The sequence below is a fragment of the Oncorhynchus gorbuscha genome, linkage group LG11 (genome assembly GCF_021184085.1).
Source record: "Oncorhynchus gorbuscha isolate QuinsamMale2020 ecotype Even-year linkage group LG11, OgorEven_v1.0, whole genome shotgun sequence".
In the NCBI taxonomy this organism is placed as follows: Eukaryota; Metazoa; Chordata; class Actinopteri; order Salmoniformes; family Salmonidae; genus Oncorhynchus; species Oncorhynchus gorbuscha.
This window is the reverse complement of record NC_060183.1, coordinates 76795591-76809603: the sequence shown is the minus strand read 5'-3', so window position 1 is coordinate 76809603 and position 14013 is coordinate 76795591. Positions and strand designations below refer to the sequence as shown.

The 14013-nt window shown below is 41.9% G+C and overlaps 1 protein-coding gene across 3 annotated transcripts in view; it reads left to right on the top strand.

Annotated features, from left to right (window-relative positions):
• The window catches only part of psd3l (pleckstrin and Sec7 domain containing 3, like), a 152585-nt gene that overhangs the window by 80115 nt on the left and 58457 nt on the right, over positions 1–14013 (top strand). For all 3 annotated transcript variants that reach the window (XM_046290536.1, XM_046290535.1, XM_046290537.1), the window contains exons 7-10: positions 2049–2129; positions 2363–2475; positions 3432–3490; positions 9917–10006. In XM_046290536.1, coding sequence (XP_046146492.1) covers positions 2049–2129; positions 2363–2475; positions 3432–3490; positions 9917–10006 — 343 coding nt within the window. The remainder of the gene's footprint in view (positions 1–2048; positions 2130–2362; positions 2476–3431; positions 3491–9916; positions 10007–14013) is intronic.

The following is a 14013-nucleotide window of genomic DNA, read 5'->3' as shown; positions in this document are numbered from 1 at the left end:
GGAACACTCAACCTGCACACGTGTCCCCTTAGCTCTGGAACACTCAACCTGCACATGTCAAGGAGGCAGCTTCAATTTCCTCATTTAAAAACAACTGAAGACTGACCTATTCCAGCTAACTTTTGTTTGATTGCTTAATCTGCTTAGTCTGTCTTTGACATCAAAATATAATTCATAGAAAAAGAAACTTTCTACTTTTTGTTGTTTTTACCTGTTTTCCTGTGCGGTGAGGTTGGAGAATATACTCTACAAGTTATTAGTAGTATTCATTGGAATAACCCCAAAATGAACTGGCTGTCAGATGCAGACAGATTTTTAAGGAGAGTCTCTGATCAAATACAGTGGTCTGTGTCGCCAAGGAAACCAACTCCTACATTGCTTTGTCCTTTATTCTGACTTCCCAGATACAGCTGTAGTGGCCAGTAATATTTGGTGTGTGTGTGTATATATATATATATATATATATATATATATATATATATATATATATATATACAGTATATAAGATACTATAAATACTTAACATGCGACTTGTAATTAGCCTATTAGAATGTTTTTCTGATTCCATAAAGATAATAAAAAATACACAAGCAAGCATTAGGCAATGAGTTGACGTTGACTAGCAAGAATTTGTCTGAGAATTGTCTATATCAAAGGCAGAAATTGTATTAAAATTGTGCAATGAATGGATTCACATTCAAGGCATAAAGCTTAATTTACAAAGCATACTTCTAGGTGTATAGATCCTGAACTTGGAAGACAAAGCATGAACAAAGAGATTTGATCATATAACCTTCCCCTGTGGACTGGGTACAGGATAAGAGAGAACAAAGGCATTTAATTCTGAAGGTGTCACCTTTCAACATAAAACCAAGACAGAATTCCTAAGACAAAACCCTTTGCGTAATAGTAAATCAGAGTTCACCCTGTGCAGATGCAAGTTACCACCGAGATCATGCATCCAGGGATAACAACAGTTATCTAGAGTAAACAAGTTTCAGATACCATACATGATGGATACTATAGAATTATTCAGTCCACTGAATACTTTAACAGATATGCATTTTGGCTAGTCCTTGGGCATTGTCCTTTGATCCTGGACCATTTGCCATGTAACTCCAGGTGTCAGAGCACATAAATTAGGGCCAAGCCGATAAAGCCCAAATAAAACCCCAGCTAGAGCCCCAGCCCCAGCTAGAGCCCTAGGTAGAGCTAGAAGAAAGTGGAGTTGTACTTGTCCTCTACAGTACATCATTTGTTGATTGAAACTGGAACAGGGTTGTTTTCTCTGTGGGCGTTCATAGAAACGCAAGTGTATTTTCCCCTTCTAAATAACAATGAATCTAACGCTGTGTAGAAGTCAAGGCCTGCTGTGTTTTAGATATGAAAGTGATGTGCTCTGTACATGGCTCTGTACAAACCAGTGAGAGCCTGGGATCCTTGACCCTTTCAGGGTAGTGTGTGGGGAGTTTTGAATCCTCGTGGCAAGGCAACAAACCAGTGAGAGCCTGGGATCCTTGACCCTTTCAGGGTAGTGTGTGGGGAGTTTTGAATCCTCGTGGCAAGGCAACAAACCAGTGAGAACCTGGGATCCTTGACCCTTTCAGGGTAGTGTGTGGGGAGTTTTGAATCCTCGTGGCAAGGCAACAAACCAGTGAGAGCCTGGGATCCTTGACCCTTTCAGGGTAGTGTGTGGGGAGTTTTGAATCCTCATGGCAGGGCAACAAACCAGTGAGAGCCTGGGATCCTTGACCCTTTCAGGGTAGTGTGTGGGGAGTTTTGAATCCTCGTGGCAAGGCAACAAACCAGTGAGAGCCTGGGATCCTTGACCCTTTCAGGGTAGTGTGTGGGGAGTTTTGAATCCTCGTGGCAGGGCAACAAACCAGTGAGAGCCTGGGATCCTTGACCCTTTCAGGGTAGTGTGTGGGGAGTTTTGAATCCTCGTGGCAAGGCAACAGTTACCTATAAACTATTTACTTGTGAGTTTTGTTACTGGCAATTGTAGTCTTTGGTGTGTATCTAAACACCATCATCTTTCTTTCTTACAGCAATGACTTCAGCAAGATGGTTGCTGAAGAGTACCTTACATTTTTTGAATTTACAGGGATGACATTGGACCAATCTCTCAGGTAACCATTTATCACTATTGTAGCCATTTGACACATTTAGTTCAAGCATGAAGGCAACAAAGGCATTTCTCAAAAAATAGAGGTTTAATGCCTGCCACCCCGGTAATCCAAATAAATTACATCTTGATATGACCAGTGTTTTGTTTTTCCTCAAGAGACCCAGGGTCCTCTTCGAGCCCTTATATTGATGTATGCACTTCATTTCATCTGACTTGCTGCTTCTGTGTCCTCAGATCTTTCTTGAAAGCTTTTGCACTAATAGGCGAAACCCAGGAGAGAGAAAGGGTTTTGATCCACTTTTCCAATAGGTACTATCAATGTAACCCCACCGTCATCTCCTCACAAGGTACTTGTTAACTTCTTTGTGTCTATGCTACATGACTTGACAAGTGTTTTGAGTGATTAAACAAGATTGAATGACTGGCAATATGAAAAGTGCTTACCCAATGGCTGACATACCAAAGAGTTTGTCATATCTCAGTGTGTGCTGAAGGGTTACTATTTACTGTGTTAGTTCCACTAGTTATATACTGGGTGGTGCCAGCCCTGAATGCTGATTGAATGACAGCCATGGTATATGAGACTGTATACCATGGCTATTGGCAAAATATATATATTTTTTTACTGCTCTAATTACGTTGGTAACTAGTTTATAATAGCAATAAGGCACCTCGGGGGTTTGTGTGATATACGCTTTGCGTCGTGCATAAGAACAGCCCCCTTAGCCGTGGTATATTGGCCATATTCCACTCCCCCTCGTTCCTCATTGCTTGATTATATCGTGTAGCTTCATTGGCTCAGTAGTCGTATTAGACTAGTCTTTCTAACAATGTCCATTTCAATGGAATGAAATGCATTGGTTTTTACCTTCAAATGCAGTCTACAGTACTCCCCCAATACCAGTGTCATGTCTTCCGTAGCAACAGTCTTAGTAACAACAAGCCTCTGACCAGTATGGGTAAAAGCTAAAACGGTCCTCTCGTTGCCATGGAAGTGATGTTACACCACTATGTAGAAATGGATGAAGTAATCTTCATTGGGGGGACTTGTTCCTTTCTAGAGGGCATCTTTATAAATCTGTGCATGATGTGACATTTCAGCAGCATGAGAAAGATAAAACTATGTTTTTGTTTCTTGCTGGTCTAACCAACAGTACGCACCACAACCTGTATCCCGTTGCTCATGAAATATAACATTAAAAAAACATTTGTTGATGTACATATGAGCACAGAACAACCATCTGTCATTGCTAAAATGGGTACTCCTAAAATTCCCCTTCACTAATTAACCTAATTTTTGCAGATGGAGCCCATTGCCTTACATGTGCTCTGATGCTGTTGAACACGGACCTTCATGGCCATGTAAGTTCTTCACTCTCTTTCTCTGCTGAACTTTTGACCTTTTGTTCCTGCCATTCTAACCCTTCAGAACCACTACACTAATCTTATCACATTGTTAAAGGGGCAATCTGGCATTCAAACAACAGCAAAGCATTCACCCTGACAATTTTTGGGGGGGTTAAAACAACTGAAGTTTGGGAATGGAGGAATGTAACCACTCTCAAATTACTAGACAGAGCTATAGATATAAGTACTGACCCTCCATGAGATCAAGGGGATAGTGTTAACCATGTTTTGAAATTATACATTGTTTACAAAAAAATTAATGGACTAAAATAACCTTATTTAAGGTTCTGATGGGGTGCAACATTTTGACCTAAGCTCATAAGGCATTTCTAAGTTAGATTCTTCAATAATGATTGGCTATAGATCATACATAAATAAATGTATAATGAATGTACCAACCCCAGATTGCCCCCTTTTGTGTCTTTCCAAGGAGACTCACTAATATATATGTATGATTACAAAAACGGCAAATATTCTTATTCTAAATATTAAGCTTGAATAATTGAATAATTTTTAAATTTATGTATTTTTTTTATTTATTATTATTTTATTTTTTACATCATCCTCTCTGAGAACTGGCTGCTAAATTTCAGGTTTTATTTGATTTAGTGTTTTTTAAAGCTTTGAGGAATTTATAAAGTGAAGGCTACCACTTCACCCTGGGATCCTCTCCAGTCCTTTCTGTAAAATGGCTGAATAGTCCTAGACAAGGACACAGAGCAGTGATGAATGGCTATCGAAGCGGTGCCTGTCCAACACCTTCTGTTTGGAGACAGGGGCAGTTAGAGGATGACTGGTGGGTTTGCCCACCACCACAACTCAATAAATACTGGGATCAATAGTTTTGGGGGAGATCTGTCCATTTAGTTATATAATGTGCTCCTCTTACAGAGACGAGGGGTAGGCTATGCACTCTGATGATTCCAATGTGCATGCAAGTGATGGAAAGTAGTGTTAATGTAACTTTGTATTGGCTCAAGGTTTTGGATATTTTCTCCGTCTGGTCATGTACCATCTGCTTGTGGCTCCCTACTCGGCCATACAGGCTTTGGTTAGGTAGGCATCAATTAGTCAGTCTGATGAACACCCTGACACTGTCTGACAGACTCGGTTTGCTCTTAATAAGGAAGCCTTGTCTCACTTCTACTTCTAAGTCAAGCTAACTGTCAAACACATCGCAACTGGTGAGAGATTACATTTATTTGAATTAGTCTCTTCCTTTTCAGACTAGCCTTTGATTTAAAATGTAAAAAATACTACACTGAACAAAAATATAAAGTCAACACGTGAAGTGCTGGTTGCATATTTCATGAGCTGAAATAAAATATCACAAAAATTATCCATATGCCCAAAAAGCTTATTTCTCAAATGTTGTGCACAAATTAGTTTACAGCCTAGCTGTTAGTGAGCATTTGATCCTTTGTCAAGATAATCCCGCCACTTGGGACAGGTGTGGCATATCAAGAAGCTGATTAACACTTAGCCTACAATGTTCACGCACCCGCAGAAATGTAATTAACTGTTTAAATTAGATATGCGGTACCAGTCAAAAGTTCAGACACCTACTCATTCCAGGGGTTTTATTTAATTGTTACTATTTTCTGCATCGTAGAATAATAGAAGACATCAAAACTATGAAATGACACATGGAATCATGTACTAGCCAAGAAAGTGTAAAACAAATCAAAATATATTTGAGATCCAGTTGGAAGGTGAACCTTCACCCCATTCTGAGGTCCTGAGTGCTCTGGAGAAGGTTTTCATCAAGGATCTCTCTGTACTTTACTCGTTCATCTTTCCCCCGATCCTGACTAGTTTCCCAGTCCCTGCCGCTGAAAAACATCCCAACAGCATGATGCTGCTACTACCATGCTTCACCTTAGGGATGGTGCCAGGTTTCCTCCAGACGTGAGCCTTGGAATTCAGGCCAAAGAGTTCAATGTTGGTTTTATCAGACCAGAGTATCTTGTTTGTCATGGTCAGTCTTTTAGATACCTTTTGGCAAACTCCATGCAGGCTGTCATGTGCCTTTTACTGAAGAGTGGCTTCCATCTGTCCTGATTGGTGCAGTGCTGCAGAGATGGTTGTGTTTCTGGAAGGTTCTTCCATCTCCACAGAGGAACTCTGGAGCTCAATCAGTGTCCGTCGGGTTCTTGGTCACCTCCCTGACCAAGGCCCTTCTCCCGTGATTGCTCAGTTTGGCCAGGCGGCCAGCTCTAGGAAGAGTCTTGGGGGTTCCAAACTTCTTCCATTTAAGAACGATGGAAACCACTGTGTTCTTGAGGACCTTCAATTAAGGTCACAGTTATGAAAACGTAGGACACTGAATAGGCCTTTCTACTGACTCTGAAAATACCAAAGAAAGATGCCCAGGGTCCCTGCTCACCTGTGTGAACGTGCCTTAGGCATGCTGCAAGGAGGACTGCAGATGTGGCCAGGGCAATAAATTGCAATGTCCGTACTCTGAGACGCCTAAGGTGGCACTTCAGGGAGACAGGATGGACAGCTGATCTTCCTCACATTGGCAGACCATGTGTAACAACACCTGCACAGGATCGGTACATCCGAACATCACACGTGCAGGACAGGTACAGGATGGCAACAACTGCCCGATTTACACCAGGAATGCACTATCCCTCCTTCAGTCCTCCGACTGTCCGCAATAGGCTGAGAGAGGCTGGACTGAGGGCTTGTAGGTTTGTTGTAAGGCAGGTCCTCACCAGCAACAACGTCGCCTATGGGCACAAACCCACCCTCGCTGGACCAGACAGGACTGGCAAAAAGTGCTCTTCACTGAGGAGTCGCGGTTTTGTCTCACCAGGGGTGATGGTCGGATTCACGTTTATCGTCGAAGGAATGAGCGTTACACCAAGGCCTGTACTCTGGAGCGGGATCGATTTGGAGCTGGAGGGTCCGTCATGGTCTGGGGCAGTGTGTCACAGCATCATCGGACTGAGTTTGTTGTCATTGCAGGCATTCTCAACACTGTGCGTTACAGGGAAGTCCTCCTCCTCCCACCAGCAATACTGCTTGTTCTGTATGTGATTTCCAGCGAGACAGGAATGTCAGTGTTCTGCCATGGCCAGCGAAAAGCCCGGATCTCAATCCTATTGAGCACATCTGGGACCTGCTGGATCGGAGGTTGAGGGCTAGGGCCATTCCCCCCAGAAATGTCTGGGAACTTGCAGGTGCCTTGGTGGAAGAGTGGGTTAATATCTCACAGCAAGTGTCAAATCTGGTGCAGTCCATGAGGAGATGCACTGCTGTACTTAATGCAGCTGGTGGCCACACCAGATACTGACTTACTTTTGATTTGCTCATCCCCCCTGTTGTTCATGGACACATTATTCAATTTTTGTTAGTCACATGTCTGTCGAACTTGTTCAGTTTGTCTGTTGTTGAATCTGGTTATGTTCATACAAATATTTACACATGTTAAGTTTGCTTAAAATATACGCCGTTAACAGTGAGAGGATGTTTATTTTTTTGCTGCGTATCGGTATGTTGTTTCCTGATCGTGTCTCTGATATAGGACAGACTCTTAAACAAACTTTATTTTAATATGTTCCATGTAATGAATGTTATTGAATGTGTTTCTATTGGCTGTTATCCGTAATATTAAAAAAAAATTGATACCTTAATTAAGGGATGCGTGCGAAGGATTCGTTCTTTCTGTAATAAAGCCCTTTTGTGGGAAAAACCCATTCTGATTGGCCTGGCCTGGCTCCCAGTGGGTGGGTCTAGGCCCACCCATGGCTGCGCCCCTGCCCAGTCATGTGAATTCCATAGATTAGGGCCTCATGAATACATTTAAATGGACTGAATTCCTTAGATGAACTATAACTCAGCTGAATCTCGGAAATTGTTGCATGTTTATTTTTGTTTAGTATAGTTCAATGATTACTCTGCTGCACGGGGCCCACAGCACTATGCCATTAAAACATGATTAAACTCTGCCATTAGAATAGTCCAGCCTGCAATGGCCTCAGCATCGCTGTGTGGCCACGAGCTGCTATGCTGTGCTAACATGAAAGCATACATCTTCTTTTTGTTGCTGGAACTGTGTTTTCGAGAGCCCTGAGTGAAAACAACCTGCTGTGAATTCATTTAATGGTCACTAAAGTATATGTACCTTCTCAGGGGGGATAAAAATACTTGTGCTCATTGGCACTATGGGCAAGTTACGGGGTGCACACAGCCACCAGAGGCTCTTTCTGACCTTGCCTGTAAGTAGTCACAAGTCTTGTTCTGAAGGTTGGGGGGACTAAACATAAGAAATAGTTTACTAGTGAGTTGAAACGGGGAGGTTATTTTAATGTCTTAGTTGGGTCCACGGCGTCATCGCACAGTATATTGCCTCTTGGTGTAGCAAAGATTAGAGAGAATCTCTGAACAACAGAATTTTGATGTGTAGTATGCATCCTAAACACAATGTATAGGATTTCATTACAAGCCCTCCTTGCACTCTAACACTCGTACACAGAGAGATTGTCAGCTCTTGCAGTTATATAGATCAAAACGTGCTCGGTGTTGCCTTTTGGAAATCGTGTGCCAGTCTGAACATTTGTCAGTGCCGTCCACCTACAAACTCTGGCCGGTGTTGGCAGGAACCGTCAAGTCAAATGGAACAAACACCGTCTGCTCATTCTGTTGGAATTAGAACAAGCGGTTGCAGTGAATACTAGCTTTCGTCCCCTACACTATTAACAGCAATATTAGAGTGATCTAGTCTACAACCATTTCGTACTGAGAAGGAAAAACCTTGTTCAATCTTTACTAATGATACATGTAATGTTACAAGTGTTTTAATTTTGCCAAAGGTATTTTTATGTTTCTGAGAGACAGTAGTACAGGGTTCCATTGGGAAACAGACCCCTTACTTTCTGAGAGACAGTAGTACAGGGTTCCATTGGGTAACAGACCCCGTACTTTCTGAGAGACAGTAGTACAGGGTTCCATTGGGAAACAGACCCCTTACTTTCTGAGAGACAGTAGTACAGGGTTCCATTGGGAAACAGACCCCTTACTTTCTGAGAGACAGTAGTACAGGGTTCCATTGGGAAACAGACCCCTTACTTTCTGAGAGACATTAGTACAGGGTTCCATTGGGAAACAGACCCCTTACTTTCTGAGAGACAGTAGTACAGGGTTCCATTGGGATACAGACCCCTTACTTTCTGAGAGACAGTAGTACAGGGTTCCATTGGGTAACAGAGCCCTTACTTTCTGAGAGACAGTAGTACAGGGTTCCATTGGGTAACAGACCCCCTTACTTGACATGAGTGTACAGTACCAGCGTGTTTTGGTTGAGTGCTTTTAATGGAGTTTAGTTTTAGACTGGGATTTCATTGTGGTGCATTGTGGGAACACACTACACAAGCATGAAGTACCAGATAATGTAGGTCATTTTTGTAGTAGTTAATATTAATAATGTCCAAACTTTTTAGTTTTAGTCCACCGTAGGTACCTCTTCTAAAACCCACTGATATACTATGCCGCCTAAAACCCACTGATATACTATGCCGCCTAAAACCCACTGATATACTATGCCGCCTAAAACCCACTGATATACTATGCCGCCTAAAACCCACTGATATACTATGCCGATATACCTAAAACCCACTGATATACTATGCCGCCTAAAACCCACTGATATACTATGCCGCCTAAAACCCACTGATATACTATGCCGCCTAAAACCCACTGATATACTATGCCGCCTAAAACCCACTGATATACTATGCCGCCTAAAACCCACTGATATACTATGCCGCCTAAAACCCACTGATATACTATGCCGCCTAAAACCCACTGATATACTATGCCGCAGCAATGATCTTGTAACGTTTCTTTTACAACATTTGGTTATTTGAATTAAATCCAATGTATCGAATAAAGATATTTGATTGCACCTACATTCCACCAACATTCAGTCGGGACTTGAAATTCCCCCTAGTGTACTCTTGTCCAGCCAGCGACTTACTTACTGCCTCAGAGCAAAAAGCTTATTGGTCTTTTATTATGGGAGCCAAGTGATTATATCTTCCAATTCAATAAGATGCCACTTTCCCACCTCCGTTTATCCTTGATGTCCCTATTAGAATTCTGGACTTGGTGCTTATTCTGAAATGATAAATGTATGGATGATGCCAAATTTATAGTAGCGCAGTTTGACGTAGCCATGAATGTAGCACCTATCCACTTAATTTTGTATTTAGGGTCAGGAACTATTTTGGAATGCAGACGACACTCTGCTTCCTGCATAAAGTAAGTCATGATCATGGCCCCCTTAACTGTGTAAGTTTGATAGGGTTAACCAAGGCCTCGGTCTGATGCTCTTTTCACATCGTCCCAGTAATAAGTCTTTCCTACACCTTACAGAATATCGGGAAGAAGATGACGTGCCAGGAATTCATCAATAACCTGGAAGGGTTAAATGGAGGACAAGATTTCCCCCGAGAGCTCCTAAAGGTAGGTCCTGTTGCTTTGCCTCAGTCAATCATTTTCCAGTGATTGTGTAAGGGTGATGGAGGACCATGTCTGGAGGCCCTCGAATGTAAAGTGATGAGTGCCTTAATGGCGTGAGTGAAACAAGACTGTGGATAGACTGGTCCAATGGCCTGGCATGTGAAAGAGGAGACTTCTATTGCACCAAGTAACACAAAACGCGATATTAGCTCCACTCTGTTCGAATGACAATCCGATCCCTTCACCCGTCAGACGGCACTTGTCTCGGCCATTCAGCCCACGTTAACCTGATATTTGTTCACCTGATATTCTGAATGACTTACAACTGAATGACAAACGTTCTACCCTGCTATTAATTAGTGCTAGTTAGGTTCTGTCATTGGAGACCAGGTATAAAGGTCTTGGGACTTTGCCTCAAAGTGAAACATCAGACCACACAAGCATAGAAGGTTCTATTACAGTCCACTTATATTATGGCAGCTGCTGTGGTCTATGGCGAACTAAGCAAACTATTTGTTGCTACTAGTTCTTCAGTTAGTACACTGCAAAAACATTAGACATATTGTAATATTCTTAATGTCTTTTTTGTTTACTTAAGGGCCTTCAAGTTTTTAGGTATGATTTTCTCTAAGAAGATATTGATTATAGGCAAGGTATACTGTAGTTTAATGAACCTGCAGTATTTTCACCGTCAGCAAATATTGCAATCATCTCAGTGACCTGCCAATATTGCACCAATAGAAAGCAACACTTCCTGCTGCTTAATCTCTTCCCACGGTCATTCTGAGATGTCCGGTGTTGGCACACTCAGTGTGGCAAAAGCTTACTCCCTTGCTGGGCGAACCAGAGCACAGCCCTGCTGGCCATAAGCTCCACTGGCCAAGAAAATAGGAAATTAGCATGTTCTGCCAAGACTCCTTCTCACTGTTCATCATTTAATGAAATAATATCCCCCCCTCCTGTCTAATTAAAAATAACACACACCTAGCTCTCACAGCAAATTTCTTGCATCGACTAGCGTTTGGCAATAACACCCGTTGGCATTGGACATGGCCAAATGGTGGGCAGGATGACGATCTCCAGGCAAAGCAAAATGCCCTTACTGTGCCTCCTCGGCATCGCCTGGCGCCAGCTTGGATAAGTCATCTTAGATTCTCTTCTCTTTCCTCTTTAGTCTTTTGGGAATTTGCTTCATGGCTCTAGTTTGGCTCTGTAGAGAATGGGACTGTACTATTTTTGTCTACAAAATTCAGACATGAATTACTGTACATTTTGCATCTTTTCAGATCAGATATTTTCTGCATTTCAGATTAATAAATACACAAGTATGTGGACACCCCTTCAAATGAGTTATTCACCTATTTCACCCACAACAGTTGTTGACAGCACACAGCCATGCAATCTCTATAAACAAATATTGGCGGAATGTCCTTACTAAAGAGCTCAGTGACTTTCAACGTGGCACTGTCATAGGATACCACCTTTCCAACAAGTCAGTTTGTAAAATTTCTGGCCTGCTAGAGCTGCCCCGGTCAACTAAGTGCAGTTATCTTTAATACTTCATATGTGGAAACCCGACAGAGCAGTAATCTGTTTTCTTAACTTTGTCCTATTGCTCTGGAATGTCTCGGACGAGATAAAATATTTACATTTTTATCTATTTTGCAACCACACATTTTTTCACCCCCTATTAATACTCCAACCCTAATTTATCAATATTGATGTCCATAGTAAAACATTTAAAAATGTCCTTTTTTAATATATTTATGGAACATTTTAACAGGCCAAATAAGTTATAAAACTCAAAAACCACCCTGTAGCCTATTCACAACCATTAGTCATCTAATTTCACCTCATTTAAAAAATAACACTACTGCATTTGCAGAGACATCACTGGGGAAACCACTCGCTAAACTGGTGGCATATGAATGAATGAATGCGACTGAGTGTACTGGCACTGCAAACATTATTCACATTTTGAGCATTTTATATTGTTGCTATTCTGTGAAAGTATTTTGCAAAAACATTCTGTATGACAAAAGGCCATTTTGGATCATTTACAGATGTACATGTCCTACGATGATGCATGGCCTTTACACTCATCACTGAAATGTTCGGATCATGTCAGCTGTCATATCATAACGCAGTCCTTTTGTAATGTCAAATATGACATGTAGGGATTATAGATCAGAGGATGTTCATTCAACAAACAAATCTATTACAAATAAAACAAATCACATTTACATAAGTATTCAGACCCTTTACTCATTACTTTGTTGAAGCACCTTTGGTAGCGATTACAGCCTTGAATCGTCTTGAGTATAACACTACATGCTTGCCACGCCTGTATTTGGGGAGTGTCTCCCGCTCCTCTATGCAGATCCTCTCAAGCTCTGTCAGGTTGGATGGGAGCGTTGCTGCACAGCTGTTTTCAGGTCTCTCCGGATAGGTTAGATCGGGTTCAAGTCTGGGCTCTGGCTGGGTAACTCGGGGACATTCAGAACTCCTGCGTTGTCTTGGCTCTGTGCTTCGGATCGGTGTCCTCTTGGACGGTGAACCTCAATCCCAGCCTGAGGTCCTGAGTGCTCTGGAGAAGGTTTTCATCAAGGATCTGTCTGTACCTTTCTCCATTAATCTTTCCTTCCATCCTGACACCCCTACACCATGATGCTGCCACCACCATGCTTCACCGTAGGGATGGTACCAGGTTTCCAGACGTGACGCTTGGCATTCAGGCCAAAGAGTTCAATCTTTGTTTCATCAGACCAGAGAATCTTATTTCTCACGGTCTGATAGTTCATTAGGTGCCTTTTTGCAAACTGCAAGCAGGTTGTCATGTGCCTTTTTACTGAGCAGTGGCTTCTGTTTGGCCACTCTACTATACAGGCCTGATTTGGTAGAGTGCTGCAGAGATGGGAAAACCTTCCAGAAGGACAACCATCTCCACAGAGGAACTCTGAGCTCTGTCAGAGTGACCATCTTGTTTCTTGATCACCTCCCTGACCAAGGCTCTTCTCCCCCCAATTGCTCAGTTTGGCCCGGCGGCCACCTCTGGGAAGAGTTTGTGGTTCCAAACTTCCATTTAAGAATGAAGGTGGCCACTGTTCTTGGGGACTGTCAATGCTGCCGACATTCTTTGGTACCCTTTCCAGATCGGTGGCTCGACACAATCCTGTCTCTGAGCTCTACGGACAATTCCTTCAAACTCATGGCTTGGTTCTTGCTCTGACATGCACTTTCAACTGTGGGACCTTATATAGACAGGTATATGCCTTTCCAAATCATGTCCAATCAATTAAATTTACCACAGGTGGACTCCAAGTTGTAGAAACACCTCAAATATGATCAGTGGAACCCGGATGCACCTGAGCTCAATTTCGAGTCGAATAGCAACGAGTCTGAATACTTATGTTAAGGTATTTCTGTAAAAGAAAATGTATAAATTAGCAAAAATGTCAAACCTGTTTTCACATTGTTGTTATGGGGTATTGTTTGTAGATTGAACAAACAATTTTAGAAAGTCCAGGGGTCTGAATACTTTCCGAATGAATAGGCAAGTCTATCTTAGCCCATTGCCTAATGGCAGAATTATCGATTTCATAAAAAATATTCATTCTTTTCTATGGCCTCTGCTATGGTAATATTCTGCAGTTGCTTGACTGGTTCCCAAAGTGACATCAGTCCATTGTTTCAGAATACCAAAAATCCAAAAAGTTCAAAAGTACTTTTGTAACTATTTAGTTTTAAAATTAATATGTTTTGGGGGTCAAATGTTTACTGACAAACAGTACAATGGAGCCTGTTGATGCGTTTCCTTATCCATGATACTTTGTTTCATATACACCCTTTAAATATGAGTACTGGATTAATGGGTGTGACAAACCAATATTTACACTGTGAAACAAAAGAAATATAAGCAGCATTATCTTGACATTTTGCACTTCTCCTTTAAACCCAGATGCTAGTTTGTTTTGAATACACCCGTGAGATAATATGAAGCGGAGGTCCCC